This window comes from Nematolebias whitei, chromosome 11 (assembly GCF_014905685.2).
Source record: "Nematolebias whitei isolate Nwh7 chromosome 11, NemWhi1, whole genome shotgun sequence".
Classification (NCBI taxonomy): domain Eukaryota; kingdom Metazoa; phylum Chordata; class Actinopteri; order Cyprinodontiformes; family Rivulidae; genus Nematolebias; species Nematolebias whitei.
In genome coordinates, this window is record NC_056508.1 from 23,597,363 (window position 1) to 23,621,798 (window position 24,436).

At 41.3% G+C, this 24,436-nt stretch overlaps 2 protein-coding genes across 2 annotated transcripts in view; both read right to left on the reverse strand.

Moving 5' to 3' along the window:
• The window catches only part of dvl1a (dishevelled segment polarity protein 1a), a 28,502-nt gene extending 14,264 nt beyond the window's left edge, over positions 1-14,238 (reverse strand). The window contains exons 1-4 of the mRNA XM_037684033.1: positions 13,934-14,238; positions 6,174-6,243; positions 3,797-3,918; positions 329-447 (exon numbers count right to left, since the gene is read on the reverse strand). Of these exons, the coding sequence (XP_037539961.1) occupies positions 329-447; positions 3,797-3,918; positions 6,174-6,243; positions 13,934-14,103 (481 nt within the window). The 5' untranslated portion in view covers positions 14,104-14,238. The remainder of the gene's footprint in view (positions 1-328; positions 448-3,796; positions 3,919-6,173; positions 6,244-13,933) is intronic.
• A 4,919-nt stretch (positions 14,239-19,157) lies between these two features.
• The window catches only part of LOC119416843 (matrix remodeling-associated protein 8), a 13,156-nt gene continuing 7,877 nt past the window's right edge, over positions 19,158-24,436 (reverse strand). Inside the window, exons 6-10 of the mRNA XM_037684035.1 lie at positions 19,885-20,055; positions 19,761-19,791; positions 19,601-19,680; positions 19,458-19,511; positions 19,158-19,354 (exon numbers count right to left, since the gene is read on the reverse strand). Of these exons, the coding sequence (XP_037539963.1) occupies positions 19,329-19,354; positions 19,458-19,511; positions 19,601-19,680; positions 19,761-19,791; positions 19,885-20,055 (362 nt within the window). The 3' untranslated portion in view covers positions 19,158-19,328. The remainder of the gene's footprint in view (positions 19,355-19,457; positions 19,512-19,600; positions 19,681-19,760; positions 19,792-19,884; positions 20,056-24,436) is intronic.

Genomic DNA, 24,436 nt, shown 5'->3' on the forward strand with positions numbered 1-24,436 from the left:
ACACACACACACACACACACACACACACACACACACACACACACACATGGAGGGGGATTGCTGGGTAAGATTTGCAGAAATTTTGACTCTGTGAACTTACTCAGTTCTTTCTTTCTTCCTTCTGAGAACCATAATATGTTACACATTTTGCTGTAGTTAAAGTTTAATATGAACCTCCTCATCCTGATACCACCCCCCACCATGTTTTGTTTTCACTAAATGAGTATGATTTAAATGAAGGAGTACTGAAATGTAATGACCTCTGAATGACAAGTTAATTGGATTTTTTTCTTTTTAACTCCATCTGCTCTTGGCTGATAATACCCACGCTCAGTTTCTCGAGCTCTTCTGCGTGCGCGCTCTCTTTCACGCTCTCTGCGGTGGCTCAGGAGGGACTCTGTTCCCGTCTCCGTGTCCAGGCCGTCGCGGCTGCTCACTGCATTGGCACTGCAACGAACACAGAAGGAAAACTTCAGTCAGGTTTTGAACGATGTGCCCAACACACAGAGTGCGACAAACTCACTCTGCAGCCAACACACACTCCTGAACAGACTCTAGTATCCTTCTGTCTGTTACCACGTCTGCTGGCCTGTCATTCAGCCTTAAGAAAATATGCAACTTATATCATGACTCTGTTTCAAATTCAGTCCCTCTGGCTAAAATAGCAGTTACATTGTTCTGCGGTATGTGATGCATTTTCCACTAAGTGCCATTAATGACCAGATAGCCTGAGAGGGAGCCATTCTGGACAATACTGGCATTAATGAGACCTATTGAAAGCCCAGATGGTGCCCGGAGCGTGATTGGGAGAAAGATGGAGAGAAGAGAGTGAGAAGTGGTAGATCAGGTGTGAGCAAAGCATTAGGCCAGCCTGGATATTTGAGGTTGTGTGTGGGGGCTGGGGGGAGCCTGCAGACTGTTATTCTATCAGAAGGCCTGGAAACGCGCTGGCCTCAGAGACTGGGGGTTAAGGGACTTACACCGCCACTGGGCACGAAGGAAACCTGAAGCTGGTGAGAACTCTTCTCAACCCTGTCAGTCTGTCACACACTTGGGCAAGTAGCAACACGTGCACCTTCCACCTGCATGGAAAATCACAGCAGAACTCGCGCGTCTTCGTTCAAACTATTGTATGTTCTAGGCACGAACGTGTAGACCATCATGATCCGGCTGCGTTCCAAAAACAACGCTCTCCTCACACCCCAGTGGCACTGTGTGGGGAATACATGCAAATTAAACATATTACAGAGCAGACAAGGATGCGGCGTTGGCTATGTTCGCTCAGCGGGAGACAAAACGCTCAATGAGGCATGCTTACACGCTGCCGCTGCACAAGACTGATGGCTGCACCTGGTTACAGGTCAGTGCACGTATGCAAATATGACTGAAGCTTCATGTCTGCTCAGATTGTGATGCAGTGCTTGTAGTTGTCAGGCTGTCAGCAGTGATCCAGGAGGAGATCATCGGAAGAGGCGAGACTGCAGCTGTGAACAAATGCTACCCCCGTTCAATACCCGCACCCCCCCACACCATCCCTCACCCTACTGCTACCACTCTCTTGGGAAATAGAGATGCGTGCTTTAATCCGGATTACCAGGCAGAGGCACATCAGTTGTGTCCATCCTCAGCTCCAAACACCTATTCTTCAAAGACGGCTATTCATGCGGACAAACACATGAACTGCATGAATAAAGCACAAAGAGAAAATGAAGTGGTAATAATATTCCAGCTAGTTTCAGAAAGGGGTTGAGGACTGGATTCATTTCAGATGGAGGGGAGGCTCGCAATAGGGAATACGCCACACTGCTCCTCTGAAAGAAAGACCCGCCAGTCTGACTCAGAGAGAGAAAGAGAAAGAATACAGAAGGAAGGGGGGTGGAGTGGAACGAGGCGTTGCAAGAAGAAGGGTTGTAGCAGGTTTGTTCCACAAGAGGGCAGTAGTGGAAGCTGGCTGGGAACAATAAAATCTTCAGGATGGCTGAAAGCCAAACAGCAGGGAGCAGTCCATAGAGGGCAAGAGAGAGGCGAGATGTCAAAGCTTGGATAAAGAGATACACCGAGACATGACAGATTGCATGTTCTCAATTTAGAGCCTCGCTCATTTTGCTCTCACGCTGCAGTGGCAACAGCTTTAGCCTCTTCTGCCCTTCCTACTAAATTTAGAAAGGGACTTCTCCCTGGCTGGAGCAGTGATATTTTATAATCTGCCAGTTTTAGCTCAGTCTGATCTGAGGTGAATGAATAAAATCTCAATATCTGACCTTTGAAGCGCTCATGTGTTTCTGGGTTTGGCTCGTCTTTATTAGCTCGGTCTGGATGAACGCTCTGAGTGACTGAACACAATGGGGCTCACTGAGTGCAAGTATTTGCCTGAAGATGTTTATGCAGCAAAGGCTATTTCAAGAATCAGCAGTACTGACGGCATGCACGTCGTGTTTACATAGATGGGTGGACTAACGCCTCACTTCATGGGCGAGTGGGTGGGAGGGAGCAGACGAGCAAGTGGGAGAAATTCTCACACTCTTCTATGATCCAAGATTAATGCTTCAGCACACACTTCATGTTGTATGTTCACACCTTTCAGTCATCTACACGTCCCATATGAGTTGATGATGAGTTTCACTGCTGAACTATCCACATTTTAACTAGAGAAACTGCATTTCCTGCAAAAATGCAGCGTGAATGCTTATTGCTGAAGAACCTGCTGACAATCAGCTGAAATTAGTTCACATGCTGAAATGTAGCTGAAATGGAAGTACAAGCCTAAGTTAGCAGAAGAAAGCAGAAAGAACAATTGTGCAGAATTAGGTTTAAATAAGCAGAAATGAGCATTAAAAACTAGTAAATTAGCTATAAAAGCTGCAATTAGAAAACAATAGCTGAAAAGTAGCTAAAAAGGCAGAAGGAAGCTTAAATTACCGGATGGAAGTGAAGAGCGTGCAATTGTGCCCAATTAGGCTTAAAGGAAAGAAGCTGAAAGGCACATAAAACAGCTGAAAAAACTGCTGAAATTAGCTGATTTTTAATTTTTTTATTTTTTATTTGCAGAAGGAAGCTAAAAGAAGCTGAACTGGAACAATAAGTGAAAGGAGCAGTAAAAGGTTGTAAACACATCTAAAGATATGAAGGATGTAAAATGAGCTCAATTCATTTTCTATGAGAATAAAAATGTCAGAAAAGGCTAAATATTTCAAAAAGTTGCACCAATACCAAAAGTCACAGCAGGATTCTCCTGACTGGGCAGGTTTAATATTGTGTTTAATTGTGTTGTTCATGGGAAAAAACAATGCAGATATGTTCTTGTTTTTAGTTTTCTACATCACCTTACAACCTAGCTGGTTTTTTGTTACATTTTCTTTTAAATACCATTTTATTTTCACTTGTTTAAAAAAAATCTCAATTTGTACGCATCCTTTATGATTGTCTACTGTTGTCATCACTCTCTGTTAAAATCAGGTCTCTCTTGTAAATGAGTCCCCGAGCCTCGATGGAATTAACCTGTATAAATAAAGGTTGAATGGATAATATTAATATATTTAATTCAGCTGTTCAACATGTACGTCCTAATATACCATTTGTTGAAATAGCACAACAGTAGTCGTAATAATAAATATAAACAGGATCACAATAACGTGAATGATTAATAAGAATTCACACAATTAGCACGCATGGCCTTCTGCAGAAGAAGAGGGAAGAAACAGCTCAACAAGTGCACCGGACTGTGAGCTTGAAAATCTCTGCCGACATGTCTGGGTGTTGCTGTGTGAATTCGACAAGCAGCAAACAGCCTACTCACTGGAAGGACGGGGGTCGCGAGTCTCCAATGCCCCCTGTTCTTTCGAGGGGAGGGGGAAGTTCGGGATGGCTCTCTGTGCACTGAGATCCTCCATCGGAGTGTGAACTCTCTGCTAGGACCAACTGAGAAAGAGTTGTGTAAAAACATCCCACGTTAATGATTGAGAACATACATTAGGCTTTAAGAAAAAACATCTAATATTTTATAAGACAAGCACAGTGTGTGACAATAAGACAAAAACAAACAAACACAGCATATAACCAGAGCTAAAAATTAACTGCACACACCGACAGACTGAAAATAAGCCTTCTGGAGGCACAACAACTGGAGATGCAGAGGAAATAACAGAAACTTAAATATGTTAAGATGCAGCGTAATCCATCCTTTCATCTGAGGCTGAAAACTGAAAGTTAAAGACACCCGGGCACAGACTAACAGCTGGATGGACTGAGATTATTCTAATGAAAACTTTAGGATGTGCAGGTGCCACTTTGGTGACACAAATTTTCAGCAGGAAGCACAATTTATGTTACTTTAATACTAATATTCAGTCTCTGTTACGCTGCATGCTGTCTGAGATCCTTTTAGTTCCAGATTCTCCAGTTTTGCATAGAACTGTTTTATAAAAGTATTATTTTCTTTTATAAAAGCATTATTTGTGCCAAATGACATTTTAAGAATCCTTCTATGTATTATTGTTTTTAAATACTGGTTCACAGTCAGCCGTCTCATTTTCAAACAAATTGAAGAATGTGAAACATGTTGGAACATTTTGTGTAAAATCAAAACATTAATTTTTTTAATGCCCCAGACGGTCAGACCAAGTAAATATAATTAGGTCTGTCACGATAACCAATTTTACTGGCCGATTAATTGTCTTAGAAATTATTGCGAAACGATAATATTGTTTTAAATTTGACAATAATAGTAATTATTGTCAAAATTAAGAAGGGTTTGTTAATTTGTTTTGCGTGTATTACATTTTTTTTGTTTGAACTGAAGGGCGGATAGTGAGGGAGCAAGGAGCGTGTCTCTAAGAAAAATGGGAGGGAGGCCTCTTGACGTGACATGGGCTGTCTCTCTTCGGTTCTCAAAATGTCTGATGCTCGGTGTGGTTTGATCTCTTTAGCATTTTTCACACAAAGCTTTTAATTAAAAAAATAAATAAATCAGTAAACAAGTTCTCAGCTTCTTTTTGCAGAGAAAAACAACTTTTTAGACGAAGGCACAGGTTTCAACCGTGAATATTGGAGCTTCGACAACACGGAGGTTTTTCCCGAGGTCGGCCTGTTAGCTTAGCTTCTCAGCTTAGCTGCTTTTAACAATCCAAAAACATGATTTTGGATCGTTAAATGGATTTTAAAGAGAACAGAGAAAGGAGGAAGGGGTCAGTGAAGAGCACCGGAGTTGAGCCTTTTGTCATCCAGTGTCTTCAGTAGAAAGAGAGAGACACGAAGAAACGATAAAGCCGATAAATGAAAATGAGGTCGATAATTTTCATTTACCATGCGATTAACCGATTTATCGTTTATTGCGACAGGCCTAGATATAATTACAATTTAAAGTCCTGAACTTCTTCATGGTGAAGAGGTGTGGGTCAGAAAGTGTCGGCTGACAGTCAGTGAACTGTGGTCGATATGTTTTGGGCAGTGTCGGCTGGACTCGGTCCAGACATCACAGCTAACGGTGCATGTTTAATCCTGTGGAGGGAGACTACGTGATGACGTTCCCTCAGTGATCAAGAGAGCATTCCTTTAAAATAAAAAGGTTTATTAAAAGAAACTGACACAAACTCTTTACGTGGATTGAAATCAGTCTGCCAAAATGAATCAAATGTTTGTTTTTATCAATATTTAACATCTAACAAGGTCCTCTGGATGGATTCTTTGGTTTCATCTTTTATCCAATATTGGATAAACTTAACCTTGTTAGATTTATCTACCTGGATTACTGAGCATGCATCAGGACAATATTAAAAATATTCTCTGTTCTGCTCGGCTTGGCATTGATGATGTAAATCTTTATCTAAAGTAGGCAGACTGGTTTCATTTCACAGTTTATTGTCCCCACAGGGGAACTTGAGTTTGCAGTGGTGTTTACAGTCCATAACAACAAAACACAATAACGCAGCATTATTCAGTAGTAGATCAGGGTAACTGTGGTAACACTAGTAAATATAACAGTGTTTACATCTAATGGAAGCCCCGACATGTTTACAGCCAAACGGTGAGATCAGGTCTTTAGCAGCCTCTGCAGAGGTGTTGCATGTCTACATCTGAATGATCCATGAGTGCTCCTGGTATCTTTAGTTATAGCTGAGGCTTAGCAGTAAACAGTAAAAGGAGAGGGGTAGAGGAGCGCCATCTATCTCACTTACCCAGGACACTACCCTCCCGTTGAAGCATGGCAGCTTGGCGTTGTCATCGGAAATCTCTTCTTTGACGACCCTGGAGAGCAGAAGATGCATATACAGTCAGGCTAACGGAGCAGGACAGAGTCAACGTGTGACACACCTGGAAACACGCTCCTTTCCTGCACCGGTGGCGCACACACAAAATTCACACTTTCTATGTCACACGTTCAGCATCACTGTCGGCCAACTTCGCACCGTAGAAGCTTGGTGAGCTCAAAAAGCAGCAATAACACCGAGGAGTGTGTATCTGTGATGTGTGCGCACCAAGGACGTGCACCAAGTTCCACTGCGCTCAACAAAGTTGCATCAAACAGTCAGTTTGATGACGACAGTCGGCAAGTGTTCTTTGAAGGAAACTGCACAGAAAGTGCAAGAGAAAAAAGCTGGTTAAGGACACATTCACTCGTTTGTACACTTTCAGTAAAGGAAAGGAAAATACAGAAGAGGCTCGGTTAGGTTGTGTCACGACGGAGCTTTAGGGCCACGCTAATATTTTTTAAAAAGAAATACATTGCCATTCGAAAAAGAAAAAATTAAAGCCATAAAATTACGAGAATATAGTCGTAGTATTACGAGAATAAAGTTGAATATAGTCTTACTATTACGAGAATAAAGTCGTTCGAGACTGTTTTTTTTAGTCTCGTTTATTTTATTTTTCCATGAGGCGAATCCACGACGCGACCCGTCAATCAATCCAGATGGCTTGTCAGCAAACGACCAGTCCGAAGCCAAATGCTCCTTACCTGCAGAGAGCTGCTGCAGCCCATCAGAGGTACCACCTTTGTTCAAAGTCCTGATACTGATAATAATCTGATGCTGATGTGATAACAGATTAACTATCTCTTTATTTGTAAAACCAGTACCAAAGTATAAAATAAGCTGCTCAACATTCTTCATTTTACCACAGTTAAAATGCAGTAAACCTGCTTTGTCGTGTCGGACGACTCATTTAGCTTCAGATTGGTCATTTGCTGACACGCCTACTGGACTGACTGACAGGTCGCGTTGTGGATCCGACTCGTGGAAAAAAATAATTAACGACAGATGTATAAAAAGAGAAAAAAAAAAGTCTCGTACGACTTTGTTCTCGTAATACTACGACTTTATTTTCGTAATTTTTTGGCTTTTAGGTTTTTTTTCTTAGCGTGGCATTGTAATTTTTTTTTTCCCTTAAAAAAACTTACGAGAGCTGCTAAAAAAAAATACTCTTACGAGTTTATTCTCGTAATTTTATGGCTTAAAATATTTTTTTCTTAGCGTGGCAATGTGTTATTATTTTTTAGCATGGCCCTAAAGCTCCGTTGTACTGTGTCTTTACTTTGTGCAGGGAAAGAAAAAAATCTCAAGGAATCTGGAGAGAAATGCGATGTCCAGTCAGAAAGCTTGGTCTCAGTCGCAGGACATGGGTCGTCCAACAGGACCCAAAATACAAGAACGACTGAGAACAAAACTTTGGTCCACTCTTCTGAGCCCCGATCCTGCTGAACATCTGTGGACGGAGCTGAAACATTTCATTTGGAGAAGGAACCCTTAAAACCAGAGAGAGGCAGAGCAGTTTGCTCATGAGGAGTGAACCAAAACACCTGTGGACAGGTGACGTCTCAGACTTACAGAAATCACTTGATTGACACAAAAATTTGCGGAACAAAATATTACATTAAGGGTACCACCCTTTTTGTCAAAGCCAGTTTGATTAGTTTTGATTTTACAATTAACAACTTTGCTAAACCAAAAGCAATGACTGATTTTCACGAGTTGATTTGAGACACCAAAATTCATGCCCAATAATCCAGGTATAAAATCCAGTTGATTTTAGGTAATCATTTCCTTTTTCTGTCAGTTTTAAGGTTTCTTATGACCTCTCTTTATTTTTGAATGGCTTTCCTTAACAAAAGGGAACAAACAAATGTATCTATGATCGTAGCTGCAGAAAAACTAAAACTTATTATTAACCAGAAACGGGGCACGACTCGGGCCTCACTGCGGATCGATGCGTCTGTGTGAATGTTTGATGAGAACTGTAGGTAGAAAACGCCTCAGAGCTGCTGAAACAGGGCGTCATGGAGCCGAAACGTGTATTAATAGAGTCATCCAGTGTGAAAGCCTGCCTTGGTGAGTTCGTCTTCAGCTGTGAACTCCCTACAAAAATACCTCACGGTTACCCTTTGACCTGCTGGGACACAGATCAGCTGCGATCTGTCACCACACCTGCTGGGCCCGTATCTCCTAGACGAAGTCTGGAGCCGCCAGAGACGAGCTGGTAAACACCTTCTATTGACAAGGATTTGTTTTTTCTGATTCGCTAATTATTTCTGTAGATGGCTCACATTAGCTTCTTGGCTTTGTAAGCAGTTTATAAAAAAAGGAGGAGAGGTACAACTTGAGAGCGGCAGGAAATCCTAAGAAGATTTTATGCAGGGGTGTCTTTGGCAGCGACTTTACAGCTTTAATGTTTCCACTCCTTGTTCGCCAAAATTTCCCTGCTGCTGAACTAATTAGCAAAGTTGGTTGTGGTTGTGTGTGTGTTGCTGCTGTGGGAGCTGGGAGTGGTGGACAGAGATAACACAGCCTTGTGGCTGGAAGGGTTGACCACAACTCTGTGGCATGTTCCACCTCAGAGAGGAAAAGGGAGGGAGGTGAGGGCTGACTCTGCCGGCTGCTCGTTGGGTCGGAAGTGATTGCATCCTCTCTGAAGCTGCACGGCCAGCTGTAAGGTGACTTGTGAGGATGTGGGAGTGGTCTGTACAAACAACAGCTCTTCCTAAAGTTTGCCAGGAATAAGACATGGATGAACAACACGACTGTTGCTTCACACCTTCTGAAACATCCTCCCTGCCTGCTGTAATAAGTGAAACTGCAAGAGCCAACACAAGTGAACCACTAATCTGACAACAGTTGACACGTTTAACAGCTTCCATCTGATATGAAAAGCAGACTGCATTGTGCTCCTGAACCATTAACATAGAGTCCGAACAAATGGAAACAAACTGTAACCCTGTGGATTGAGGCCTGCTGTCCAGTGAGTGATCCTGCCACTGGTCCGGCTTCTTAAAGCCGACAGTCTAAATAGGTTTAAACAGATTTATCAGGATAATGACGAGATTTACCCCAGTGATCGCAGAGCATTCTGCTCCTGGACAGATCTGTATAGCTGGGGAAGATTAGATCCATTCATTTAAGCTTTGAGAGACGCATGAGTTTAAACCAAAAATCAGAGGCTGGAGTAATGGGACCACACTGGCCAGCAGCCCAAGCTCTTTGGTGGACTGGTGCTTATAATACTATCAACAGGGAAGCGTAATATTTGTTGCAAAAGCCAACTAGAAACAGAACAGCTTACAGTCTACCTAAATAATCTGCTTAGTAAAGGTTTAAAAGGTACTTTTTTGTACTTGTTTCCAGCTACAAGTACTTGGGCGTGCACCTGAATGACAACCTCAGCTGGAGCAACAACAACACCACCAGCCTGATCAAGAAAGCTCATCAGAGACTCTACTTCCTCAGACGACTGAGGCGAGCTGGTCTGGGAAGCTCAGTCCTCACCTCCTTCTACAGGTGTGCAGTGGAGAGCATCCTGTGCTCCAGCATCAACGTGTGGCATGGAGGCTGCACAGCTGCAGAAAGAAAAGCTTTGCAGAGAGTGGTGAAGGCTGCACAGAAGATGTTGGAGTCAGCCTCCCCACCATCACAGACATCTACACCTCCAGATGCAGGAAGAGAGCCACCTGCATCATGAAGGACCCCACTCACCCAGCACACACACTTTTGGCAGAAGCTCCTCAGCCTTCTCAGGCAGAAGGCTGAGGAGCATTAAGTGCAGAACCACTAGACTGAGGAACAGCTTCTACCCTGAAGCTGTTAGACTCATGAATCTCTAACCAGAATAATCACTGTGAAAAAAACAAACTGTGAAAATCACTGTAATGCCACTTGGTTGTTGATGTGTGCTGCTGATCTCATGCTGCTGATTATTTCATGCTGCTGTGTTCATTAATCCTCATCTACTCACACAGACTCATGTTCGTGCTGCTGTTGTTTGGTGCATTGTTTTTGTACCATTAGCAGTGTTTCCCCTAGTTAGCTTGCCATGGCGGGGTGCTCAGTTCTGTTGAGGGGGTGGGGCACCCCGCCTGTATAATGGTAGGGGAAACACTGATTAGTGCTTGGTATATTCTTAGTTCATGACTTGGACCTTACTAATTTTTTCTTTACAATTTGTATTTTTGTTGGATGTAACTGGGACCCTGTGTACATAGTTTCGTTCCACCTCATGCACCATGTGTGATGTGAATGACAATAAAAATCCATGTATCCTTGTATGTTCAGGCTGCTGTTTAATACACTGTATCATAATATATTATTATTTAGTGTATATCTTAAATCCTTGTATACCTTTTTTTTAATACTTTATATTTTTTATATTTTTTGCTATTGTTGGATGTAACTGGGACTTTGAGTAGACAATTTCTTTCCACCTCATGTACCGCGATGCAAATGACAAAGAATCTTGAACCTTGAAAAGTCATTAGGACCAATCAAAAATAATTATAATGCAAGAAACAAAATCCACAAAATATTTTGTCCAATGTCAATGACTAATGTGTCCTTAACTTAAAAAAAATTGTAAGCAAAATTAGTGAACAGATGCCAACTACCATGTGTGTTTGTTTACCTACAGAAACAGCCTGAAAACAAGTAAACAATGACGCCATCGATGGAACTGCTGTCAGGACAAGTCCAACAATTTTGATATTGGTCCATATTAACAGATTTGTTGTGTTCAAGTTCAAGTCATTATTGTCGTTTCCATCACGAAGTGGAACAAAATTATGTACACGGGTATAAAGTGTAAAAGTATGCAGATGAGCATCCCTGTACTTTGGGGTCTACGGAGTGCTTTGTTTACATTCAGTGCATACCCTCATTTCATAAGTGCATATTGATTATGTGACAAAGTACTGAACTCTTAACTGCACTATTTGATATAGTTCAGGAAAACCTTCTTAAGTTTGATTTCATAGTTTGTAATGAGTACCTTTAAGCATCATGACAGGAGGACAATTGCGAAAAACGACACTCTTAATGCCCCTGTATCTTAAAATTCAGCAGCTTCAGCTACTTTTGCTTTCATGCTGTCCCTTTATGACAACTTCTATCTAATCATTACAACAGCAGGAGTGATGCTGATGATGCTGGGTGACATCGAGTTTCAGCACAGCTTTCGATTCTGTCACAATCCTCCAGTAGCAAAAACACAAAAAAGGATAAAGAAGCATATTTGTGCAAACGACTGCAGAATTTTGTCCTCCAACTACAAAGACTTAGCATCACTTTCTCAGCAGAAGAAAGACCCCCCCACCACCACCACCACCCCTCCTGATCCCCACCAGCCCCCTATTTTGTGAGTCACAAACAAGACTGCTTCTTTCAGTGCTTCAGCTTGGCTGCTTCCTCATCTCCACAGCGTCTCTGTGACTTGAATTATAGTGAGGTCTCAAACCCACTCACCACCAGAGGCAGCGAAGAAACGCCGTAACATCACCTTGAAGTTTCTGAAAAAGCCAAGTGTGTTGCTTCACAACAGACCCAGCTTAGTTAGCTTCTGCCACATGAATACTGATGAACACATGCATATTGTTGAGGGGAGGTTAACGGCTAAAGCGGAACAATCTGTTCCAAGACATATGTGTTGTTTCATTTCTGTTCCCTGTAGTGTGGAGACAAATATCACAGCTCGTGGTTACTTGTATATGGGGTTCCACAGGGACCTAAAATGGCACAATGGCTCCTGTATGTTCGGGTGTTCGGGGTGTGAATCGTTTGTCAAATTCATGTGGCCGTCTCTTCCAGAGCTGATATGGCCGGTGCAAACGTAGTTCACAAGTCTTTTAAGAGAACGCCTTTTTTCTTCCTCTGCACACCAGGGGGTCTACTACAGAAGACCCTGCACTGACTGCTCATTTACATTTCAAACACTCACTGTAACTGCAAGGGATTTAACGTTTTCCCACTCTGCTCAGCAGACTGTTCCTCCAGCAGCCATACTGTCTGTCTGGATGCAGCAGAGCCAGTATGGCTACCACAAAGCGCCGCTTTTTCCCTTTTTGCCTTTGACTGGGTTCGCTTCCATATTGTGCCAGTACCATGCGGCACCCGCAGTGCCTGAATATTCACGCTTAACTCAAAGGCTGGGATGCTTTTATGATCAGTTTGAAACGGCGCGATGTGAAAATGAAGTGCTGAGCGCACAGTCCACTTTAAAATGCTTTGTTGATGCACATGTGGGAACAGTTCGGTGTATGTGGTAATCTGGAGTCGTGTCTCCATGTGGAGAGAGCAAATATGCTTTGTTTGTTTCCATAATCTGCTTGTCGATCACCTGAGGCCCAGTGAGAAGCCCAGGCTGCAACGAAAGACCGGCAGGAAGCCAGAGCTTGGGGGGTGGGGGCAAAGCGGTCCACCAGGCCTAGGCTGCAACCAGGAAGAGCCAGTTTTCCCCCACGAGGTCAGACTGCAGTGGAAATGTGTTACGCTGGGCTCTGTGGACACTGCCTGCCTGTGCATTTCCTCCCAATAACACACGTAAATGTTCAGGGGGGTGACTGCTCAGACTGCAACGAGGATGTCGGCACAAATGTGCCATCTTCAGCACAGGTCCGACACTCGCTGACCCGAAGAACCGGAGAGCTGGTGCGACTCCTGAAAGTCAGGACAGAATCAAACGACGTGATGAAAAATAGAAAATTTATATTTCTATTATTTGCCAGAGACGGCATCCAGCAGATGTTGGGAGGACGCTCCCGTGACTTGGAATTTACACACGAATAACATAAATAAATAAGTTGCAGGAAACACATTTTACCACGAGCTTTACTTCAAACTCTACTCTGGGTAGTGAATAGTAAACAGATAAACATGCGGTTTTGTAAGAATGTAAAGGAGGATCCATCTAATAGACAGATTTGTCGTTTTTTGTAAGCAGCTTGTCTGTGAATAATTAATACTAAGCATATTGATATTGCAATATTATTACATTTAGTGTGCAATCCTATGTAGTAGCTTTAGATAAAACTTAGTTACACATGCTGTTTGCTATTAAAAAGAGATAGTTTTGTTGTGTACACATTCGACAACACAATTGGGTATAATGAGGTTTCTTAATAGGGTTAAATGACAATGAACAGGGCTGTAGGAGGCAAACAAATGTTCTATTACAGTTCATTATTTACAATTTTCTCCTTAAGCAAACATCCAAAATCCTGATTTTATTAGTGCATAAAGGAAAGCGGACACGTTTAAAAGGCGATCCTGGTTTTTAATTTCCTCAGGGATCCAGCAGCTGGAGAGGACTGATAATTAGCAGAACACAATATTCACCAACATGCTGCAACAAAAACAAGACGGGGGGCGTGAAGGGAGAGCGATTGTTGTGAAACCTGAGAAGTTTAGACACTTTCTGGGTAAAACCCTGGCCGTGTGATGAGGAGCAGAGGTCTGGCTCCGTGTAATTCATGCAGAGCTGCGTCATTAGGGCTGTGGACAGATCTGGTCCCACTTCAAACACTCGTGTTCCTCCTCCACTCACATGAGCCTGGAATAATGAGCAGGTGCCAGGAGGAGCACAGCCTCCCACAGTTCACACACAGGTAACATCATGGGCTCGGGTTGGAGCTCCCGCAGAACAGACTAATGACACCAACAACATTCAGACTGTGGCCACTTACCCAAAATCCTGGTCCATGGATTTGAAGAAGAATTTGTAGCTGTTGACCGGCCGATTGTTGAGGACATTTTTAAAATCCGCTAAGGTGACTTTCTCCGGAGAAACCGAGAGTTTGACCAGATACGGAGTCTCCTCCTCGTCTATGTGATATATGATTTTAGTCTCCGCCATGAGAGAGAGGGGAGGACAATCATTGACACGGGAAAGGAACAAGGGTTGGCAGCGCACTAAAGCAGGCCCGCGGAGCTACCAGCTACCCGGAGGACAATAATGACATAACACCTAATACTACCTAATACTACGACAGGAAACGCAGCTCCGCGGTGAAAATCCACACATAATCCCCTCCTGAGTGCCTGTATTCTTGCTACGGTGGCTCTCTCGGCACTAAAACAGGAAGGGACAGTCCACATCCCTGCTATATGGAGCGGCTGGAATATTGCTGTTTTTCTAATTGGTTAGCGAGTGCTGCCCCCTAGCGGTGAGAGTGAGCAGCGCCCCCTGGTTTACACAACAGACTGCACAGTGAGGACGGGGAACAAAGGATCTGAGCTGCTCCTGGTTTTACAGGGGCGATTCTAGAATCTGATCTTTAGGTGTGCTCAGCCCAGTGGTGGTCTAAGCGATACTCAGGTATACGGAGTATGCCCACTAAAAAAAGCTTAAGAATTTCAGTATACCCATTTAAAAGTGCTCAATGATACATGACATATCATTAGACACGTGCCATCGATATGTTAAACAGTAGTTAAACGAATTTGTAACAACCTATCTGTATGCAGCGCTTGTTTATTACATTCGCTTATCCAGCAAATTACTGTATACTTCTGTACTTACTACTTACTGATAATACTTGAACATGTTTTGCTTTGATACTGTTTTATACATTCTACAACATGTTTTTATTTTAATACAAAGCCAACTCAACAGTTTACAAAGTTTGTTGTACATTTAAAAGCATCAGAGAAATTTGGAAATGTTCAATATGCTTAAAAATCAAAATAAAATGACGATTACATTGTACTAACCAGTGTACTTTGGTTTCTAAGCACAGTATACCCACTACAAAAATGTAGACTGCACCACTGGCTCAGACCCCAGTGCTCACAATGTCTCTTGGCTTGAACAACGCGGTGGCTATTGGTGTCAGAAGCATTTGCAATGTGGGGGGACACATAAGACACATAAAAAAAAAAACCTTAAATTTGTATGAATCATTTGTGAATGTCTACTGTTGTTGTTATTATCCACTGTTGTCATCACTCTTTGATAAAATCCAGGTTTCTCTTGTAAATGAGTCCCGGTGGCTCACTGGGACTAACCTGTTTAAATAAAGGTTGAATCAATAAGGTCTGGGGGTCATCCCCCATAAAATTTTGAATAAAATAGATGCTATTTCCTGCATTCTGGTGTATTAAAAGGTTGTTAAACATCTACATGTACCTTCATAAGTAAACACTTGATTCAATAACTATTTTAGAGAGCGACAAGAAGTAGCCTGACCAACAGCCCTCCTTGTGTGAATGGAGCACAGTCTGCTTCTCTCATACATCCTAACCCCACCAAATTAACTTTGTCCTTTCTATCCACATGAGAAACGTAGTGTAGCCTAAGCTAACTTTTACATTTTCCAGACTTTATTTAGGTTTTGAAATGTAATAAACTGTATCCCAGCCTCTAAACACTCAGGGTAACGCTGTCTGAATTGCATGTTCTCCACTGACAATGTTTAACCATTTTTTTCCGATAATTTTTCATGAAATCCCTCTGACCGCAAAGCTTTCATAATGCAAAACCCTCACAATGTTGTTAGAGGAAAAGGAGGTGCAACTCCTACAGGTAAGGGGCGTTTCACTTCGGGAGAAATTGAGATTGCTGTTTGGTCAGTTGCTGACAAGGCTGCTGGATTGATTGACAGGTGGTGTTGAAGATCCGACTCGTGCAAAAAAAAAAAAAAGAATCATAGATTTTACTGGCCCGTTTAAAAGTGTCATCATTTATTCCATATTTATTCATTTCATGTTTTGGTGAAACTAAGGTTTGAGGGAAAATCATAATGATTTAAAATTTTACAGGAGTGCTGAGTTAAAATGTAGGGGGCTTGAGCACCCCCAAGAAGAGGCTAAAATTACCACTGCTGGTTTATATGTTTATTTCTCAGGAACATAGCAGGAAACAAAAAATAAGCTCGTCTACATGACAACTTGAAAGTTTGGTTACATTCTGTATCAACAACAGAAAGGACAAATATTTTATTACAATCAAAACATGTTAATTTTTTTCCAGCTTTAGTTATCTTTAAGGGAAGTTCTGTGCCATAGGTGCAAGTAATATCTTACCTGTTGTAGACAGCTCTTTGGATGGCCTTGGTTTGGAGTAAAGGAGTTTAAATTTGTCACGTCCATGTTACGTTTATTTATATAGATTTGTGGTTATTTGCAGAGTCTTCGCATGAACTACTTTGAAGTTTGTAAGAGTGGAGTTGCTTTAAGGTGTAGCAGTTCAATAAAGTATTGGTTCAGCTCCAACCTGCTGTTAGCTTGTCTGTCCAGTCAGAGTCATGGTGCATTTAATTTACACTTGGAAGTTGGAATTTCCAAGTTTTGAATGGGAAAAAAATCAACTAGAATACCTCTGCAAAGTTGGAATTTCATCTCAGAAATTTCAACATGTCTGACCAGCATTGACCCTAAAATCCAATATGGCTACAATGAACATGAAAAGTTGCTGTAATCCACTTTTTGTTTGTATCGCAGTAATTTAGTCACACACAGATCTGTCTGACCTTCATTAGTCAACACTACAGTGTTTGAATGCTAAGAAGCCAAAAAGTTCATTATCAGCTTGCATTGCTAATGTCAGACAGTCTGAGCTCAGCAACGAGCAAATCTTACCATTTTCTGACTTCCTACTGGAACGCTGTCAAGTTGGATCTGATGACATTCCTCGACCCAAGTTTCCAGTATAGAATGCAACACAAAACTATTTCACCCAGCTGTGGTCATCCAAAGAGCTTTCTACAACAGGTGAGTTATTAACTGTTCATAACTTTATAACAGAACCCCACATCAAAAGGTCTGAACTCTCAGTTTTAAATCTCAAATCTTGCTTTTCAAAATTATCTTAATTTCAAATGCATGCTCATCCAGGCACCATGTGTTCAGTTCAGAAAATCTTTCCATGTTTTTTAACAACACATCAGAAACTTATCTTCATAACTGATAGAAGGCACACACTTAAAAAAGTTTAGTGTTTAATAAGACACATCATTACTCTGGACATCCTTATTGCAGCAAACCAGCCACTCCACAAGCCAGTGTATCTCTTGTGTTAGTCCCAAGCCCGGATAAATGGTGCGGGTCGTGTCAGGAAGGGCCTCCGACGTAAAACACTTTTGCCAAAACTATAATGCGAATGGAGAAGAAGTGTGCTGATGCCCATTTTTAAGAACAAGGGTGATGTACAGAGTTGTAGCAACTACAGGGGAATTAGTTTGATGAGTCACACAATGAAGATCTGGGAGAGAGTTGTGGAAGCAAGACTTAGATGAGAGGTGACTGTGAGCAGCAGAATGGTTTCATGCCAAGAAAGAGCACCACAGATGCTTTGACGATGCTAATGGAGAAGTACAGAGAGGGTCAGAAAGAACTCCATTGTGTCTTTTTTGGATTTAGACAAAGCTTCTGACAGGGTGCTGAGGGAGGAGGTATTGCATGAGGAAATATGGAGTGTCAGAGAAGTATGTTAGACTGGTACAGGACATGTATGAGGACAGCAGGACAGTGGTGAGATGGGCTGTAGGAGTGACGGATAGCTTCAAGGTGGAGGTGGGAGTGCATCAAGGATCAGCTCTGAGCCCCTTCTTGTTTGCTCTGGTGATGGACCGACTAACAGATGAGGTCAGGCAGGAATCTCCATGGACGATGATGTTGGCAGATGATGTCATGTTCTGTGGTGAGAACAGGGAACAAGTGGAAGAGAACTTGGAGAGGTGGAGGTATGCACTTGAAAGAAGAAAAAAATCTGTCATAATAAGACAGAGTACATGTGTGTGAATGAGAGGGAGTCCGGTGGAACAGTGAGGCTACAAGTAGCAGAGTTCACAAAGGTGCAGGACTTCAAGTACTTGGGGTCCACTGTCCAGGAAAATGTGGATTGTGGTAAAGAGGTGAAGAAGAGAGTTCAACCAGGATGGAGAAAAGTTTTAGGAGTGATTTGTGACAAAAGAGTGTCAGCAAAGGTCAAAGTAAACGTTTACAAGACAGTTGTGAGACCAGTTACGTTGTATGGTCTGGAGACAGTGGCATTGACAAAAAGACAGGAGAAAGAACTGGAAGTGGCAGAAATGAAGATGTTGAGGTTCTCCTAAGGAGTGACAAGGATGGATAAGATTAGGAATGAGATCAGAGGTACAGCACAGGTTGCACAACTGGAAGATAAAGTTAGAGAGACCAGACTGAGATGGTTTGGACATGTCCAGAGGAGGGACAGTGGGTATACTGGTAGAAGGATGTTAGAAATGCAGCTGTCAGGAAAAAGACAGAGGAGATATATGGATGCAGTTAGAGAGGACATGGAGGTAGTTGGAGTGAGGACAGAGGATGCAGAGGACAGAGTGAGGTGGAGGAGGATGACTCGCTGTGGTGACCCTGAAGAGCCCTGTTTTATTTTAACAAAAACTGAAAAAAGAAGAGGAATCCAGTTAAAACCAACTGAAAGAGAGTAAAACAGGTTTTTATCTGCATTATTTTTATTTTCTTACTTTAGTGACTTACACTTACATTTTTTAATGTCTTATTCTCTGTTTTGACTTTATTTTAAGTATTTAAATGTGAGTATTCTAGTGTACCACAGTATGGTCAACTCAAAGTAGTTTCAATGTGCTTTATAAATAAAGTTAATTCAATTTTATTGCAAGAAATGTGTGGCATTACTTCTTGGACATTCTCTGAAAGCTTACTTATATCAAAATTAACATCTGAAATGTAAATACACATGTTTTACAAACTACAGTACAGCAGAATTGTGTCCACTAAAAAGTATGAAATGTGAACAGTTAGTAAGAGCTTACCAGTCTAGAAGTATGCTATGCTAGAAGAGCAAATCTCGATTACCTGAATGCATTTAATCAAATGAACAAACGGTAAATGGAAAGCAAACATTTAACAACCAACTGAAGAATGCAAAGACTAAAAATCAAATAATCAAGTATCTCTAACTGTGTAAGTGTAAGGCAAAAGAAAAAGCGATGCCTTCCGGTGAACAGGTTAGTGTGCTCAGGTTACAGCAGAGGGAGCATTCCTCCTGTCCTCTCCTGTACGTTTGTTTTCCCCTCCGTGGTCCTTCATTCGGTTTGTTGCCCTGGACCTGCCAGCAGCTTCTCAGAAATATCACGCTCACTTCCACATCCTTCCATCTAACTCTGAAAGAAAAGTTACGAGTCATTAAAACCAAGCGTCCTGTGGTTCTCGGAGGCGACAGCGTGGCTGCAGTGATGGTTCAGTGAAACGCAGTAAAGGTCTCACCCTTATTGCAGTCTTTGGTCATATCTGTCTCCTTCAGTAGGTTGTTTTTAAATTCTGCACAAATAATTATCAGCACACAGGTCACAAGACAGCAAGCGAATTAACTTGATGTTAACACTCATCACCTTGAGGGTTTACCTCACCTGAATTCAAAGGGTGCTGGTTACAAGTCTTCACCTCTGAGTAGTCTAATGTCATTTCCCCTCCACTGGCCACGATTCCCCTGAACAATGAGCAAGTGCTCTAATTACTTTCAGCATATATGGAAAACATGATTGTATTATTTATAATATAACATCTTACCTAACAGATCCACCCTGTTCAAACTCCAGCCCTGAAACAGACAGAGATCATAATGAATATTCTCTTTTATGGTAACAAAACAGGGATAAAATGCTGGGAGGTGAGTTAAATATAAATAATTTACCTCTCTTTTTGCGTCTCCTAGTCAAAAGCACAACAGCGATAACAATGAACGCCAGCAGTAGGAATGTTGCCAAGAAGTAGCCCAGATGCTGCACAAAATAATTTCGTTGTTCGGGGAGGAAGAAGTTGACCACATGTGGACCCTCCCTGTGTGGTGAAAGGACTTCGGTCCCTGAAAGCAGCACACCAACATTATTATTATTATTATTATTATTAATCATTAACCAACATATTGGCTGTCTTGCATGTTTACCAAATTTAGAAGAGTTAACCATTACACACACAAAAAAAGAAAACCTAGCAAACCCCTCAGTGGAGTAACAGTAACTAGAAAGTTCCTGGAGAAACTTTGACGGGGCCTGCCACGCTGTTGCCAATTTAAAGTTTTGATTTGACAGTACTGTGTGCTGGGGTTTGCTCTCAGCTACCACTATACCAAATTTCAGCTCAATATGGCAAAAGAATCAATGAGGTATAGTCATTTTTTCCATTTGGCTAAGGCAGCCATCTTGGATTTTTTTATTTGGCTTCAGTATGTGATCGGGAACATTCTCGGCTAAAACTTCACCAAATTTCAGCTATGTGTAAGAATAGCTGAGTTAAATCTATTTAAATGTGGATTTGGCAGCCATCTTGAACTTTTTAGCTTTGAATTCAGTATTTCATGAGCATTGCTGTCAGGTACCAACACACCAAATTTTAGCTGAATATTTCTAAAAACGTCTGAGTTATTGTATTTTTTCCCTTTTAGCTGAAGCAGCCATCTTGGATATTTGAATTGCATTAGGAATGTATAACAAGTCGCTCTCAGCTACAACCATACTACATTTCAGCTCAGTTGCGTAAAGAATGACTGAGTTTTTGTCAATTTTCTGTTTGCTGAGGTAGCTGTGGCAGCCATCTTGAATCAAAATGGCTCCAAACGTTAATCAGTTCTAGAGATGCATTTGTTGATTACTTCCTGTGAGTTTCAAACAAGAATTCATAAGTCCTAATGCCAAACCAGCCATACTGGTGAAAAGATAACAAAAATGCCTACGTTTTGATATATAATATATAAGTGTATCTTAAAAGATGTGGTGATAGGAAGAGTTTGTTCAATGACTTTATGATTTATCTTCAGAGACCTCTCCACTTGTTCATGTGACTTCAGAGCTTCAGTTAGAGGGTGACAAGTGTTCCTTCAGGCATTTTGTATGGGAAAAATTGTGTCTTTATTTGCAAATTAAGTTGCCATGGCAACTCGAAATGCCAATAAAAATAATAATAGCACACATCACGGCACCAAACTCGTTGTTTGGATATAACATTTGTGGGGGTACACATTGCGGTTCAGGCCGCATTAAAGTTGATGAAAGAGTAAGATATAAAGTTAAGAAACCTGAGTCAGGTGGATAATAATAGGTGCCTGCCTCATAGGCAGTCCCCAAATAAAAGACTTGGCGCTCCAACATTCATAATCTTTCCAACAATAATTTGTAGCTGACATTTAAGTTGACAAAATGTTTACATTTTGATGTATAAATTGTACAAAAAGTCTGAAGAAAGCCAAGATCAAAAGAAATGATAACGCTGCTTTGGCTTTGTGGGGTCACCATGGTAACACACACCTGTGTCTCTCACTCCCTGACAGGTCTCACTCTTTAAAAGAAAAGCCAAGCAGAAATTGAGCTTCAAACTCCCTCTGTGCAAACGGTATTGACATTTTCCGAATCACAAGTGGCTGAATCGTCTAGTTAAATTTTTTAACACGAGTTGATTTGCTGTCTACGGTGTTTTACGTGGAAGACATGACGAGTAAAAAGACCCTTCGCTTCCAGTTCTGATGAGAAAGTTTTGAGCTCCGAGGGAAGTGGATGAGTTTGGATTTGTGCGTTCTGCATTCTGGTGAAATGTCATGGAAAGCCACATGTCCCATAGCAGTGAGAGACACACTGAGTGAGGGGAGACAAAAAAAATGTCCAAGTCTTGGTGTATAAACTGTACAGGAAGGTTATAAGAATAAGACATTTTGTTTGAGAAAGTTTAGACAGCTCAGAAGTTAGGTGTGAGACATCATTGAGCTTAAAGTTGGACATTCTTGGTAAAATCTCCAAAATTCACTAAACTTAAACTGAAATAGTGCAAACTCCACTTTTCTGTTGCTGTTCTATACTTTAAACAATATTTCTTCTGTGACGTCTGCGCTAAAGAGCTTTAAACAGGGTTGGGTTTTCTCACTTGGTTCATTAGAGTTTTATTGGTTTGAATGTTGTTGTTTTTTTTGTAAAATTTGTCTCCACTGTGCAATGTACAGTTTTTGTTTGTGGCTTTCCAAACAGGAAGAGTGGCAAATCAAAAATTGTGTCACAAACTAAAAACGGGCAAATAGTAACAAAAGGGTGCTTTAATGCTTCTTACTCCTTGGCATCCTTAATAACATTACACTGAGGGATTATGCTCATGTTTTAAATATTCGTGCATAATAACACCAAACAAGTTGCAACAGTGTTTCTGTTCTCTCTGGGGGCAATCTTTTGTTCCTCACTTTGTTTCAAAACGCCAGAAACAGCAGGAGGGAGAGCAGAGAGTTAAATGTCAGAAAGCTGCTCAGCTGTAATGACTTCCAGACCTGATGTCATGCAGCTGTTCTTTTTTTATTTTTTCTTCCGAGGAAAGAAAACACACAGGCTGACCAGAAAAGAAGAGAAGTGTGAGGAAACCGAGGCAAAGTCTGTAATGTGGTCAGTCTTCACTGCTTTAGTTTTCCATCGAAGGCTGTTTAAGTCGTCTCACAAACACACACGTCTGGTTTTTGCAGAAAAAACTGAATTATTCAGTTCGTAGGCAAACTATGAACCAAAGCTTAGTGGACTCTGTGGATTATTAAACATCAGCATGACCACACGCTGACCTCAAGTGCAGTAAATGACCCAATATACTGAATTTTTACCTGAAAGATGAAGTTATAACTTATATCTATCTGTAAAGCAGCTAATTTAAATAAAACCAACACATCTGATTTACTAATGAGGAAACCACTTGTGCTTTTAAAAACCAGCCAATCAAGGGGAAAAAACACTTAAGATGGCAATCATGCACCCCCCAGAGGCAACTAATTATCAGCTGTCATTGTAAAATGTACCTAATATGCATGAAAATGGAGGCATGTCTGATGGGATTTTTCTCTAACTGACCAAAAGATACATTGAAGTAGCAACCCATTAGCATCATTTTGACAGATCTGACATGTCTGTTTCACATGTTCGGCTCAGAGAAGAGCCCTTTATAATTCATTTTACCTGGTAGGACATGCATCATTAGCAAGTCAATGAACTGAAGAAAAATCTTCAATCTCAAAAGATGCCGATTCCAGCTGAAATGTTGACATCCTGCAAAATGTTTTCTTTGTGATAAAAGGTATTTTTGTTTTTGACAGGAATAATTGCAGTGGAAAGCTCTCGTGACATTTGTTGTTTCAGACAAACTTGGGGGAGTGAAAAGCAATTTGGTTTTAATCTATGATCAGGGAAGCAAAAGACGAGCTGCATTCCTCGTTGAATTTCACATCTGTCCACGTGTGCATTTCTTTTTGGTTTAGCTTGTGTTAAAAGGAGGAGGATCTATAGTCTTAACACGTAAATTCATCCCCTTCACCAGCTTTTCTCTTTCATGTAGCAGCCGGTCCAAATGTTGAACAGATGTTTAAGACTTCCTCTCACTGCTGGTAAACATGCCTCTACCAGAGGCTGATACACATCAGCAGAGAACTGCTAAAGTCAGGACAAACAAAACTCCAGATACCAAACCAGTCTAGACTGCTGGTCGGGACATTTTTTTAAGGAAATTATGCTAAATGGAGAACACTGGATCTGAGCACGATCTCAGAATTTTACAAGATATTTGGAACCTACTCCTCTGCTCAGAGAAGACACAAAAGAAGCTGTAGACTGTTTACCGTAGGTCCTCAAGCAAAAACTGCAGTTAAACAACACCCAAAACTTCTGCTTTTACATGGTTGAATTAGGAGTCAACAAGGTTTTGGTTTCCCTTCCTTCTCTTTTTTCCTTTACATTCCTCCCACCTCCTCCTCCTTAGCTCAAATACAAAAACAGAGAGGGCTGAGGATAAAATTGGCACGAAAAGAAACTGATTCAACTGACCAACTATGCCTATAAATATAGCAAAAATACAAAATAAAGTTTTCCACTCCCTCTATGAAAAAGTCTTCCTACAACCCGCATGGGGAATTTAGGAACAGTAGATTCTAGAAAAAACATTCCAGAAACCTAGATGGTAAAAAAAATAAATAAATAAAAATAAAATAAAACCTATTTGTGATCCTGTGAGTTGTAGTGAGGGTACAAACAGGTGGAAGAGAGCATGAAGAGGTAGAGTTAAACAAGGTAAAATCCAAAACAATTTCTGTTTTTGTATTTCTGTTGCATGCTTCGGTATTTGTTGTTGCTGGGTTTTTTTTTTTTTTTGGGGGGGGGGGGGGGGGGGGGGGGGGGGCGAGGGGTTTTTTTCCTCATTGGAGGATTTTTTGTATTTTTGTTATTTTGTATGGTTTG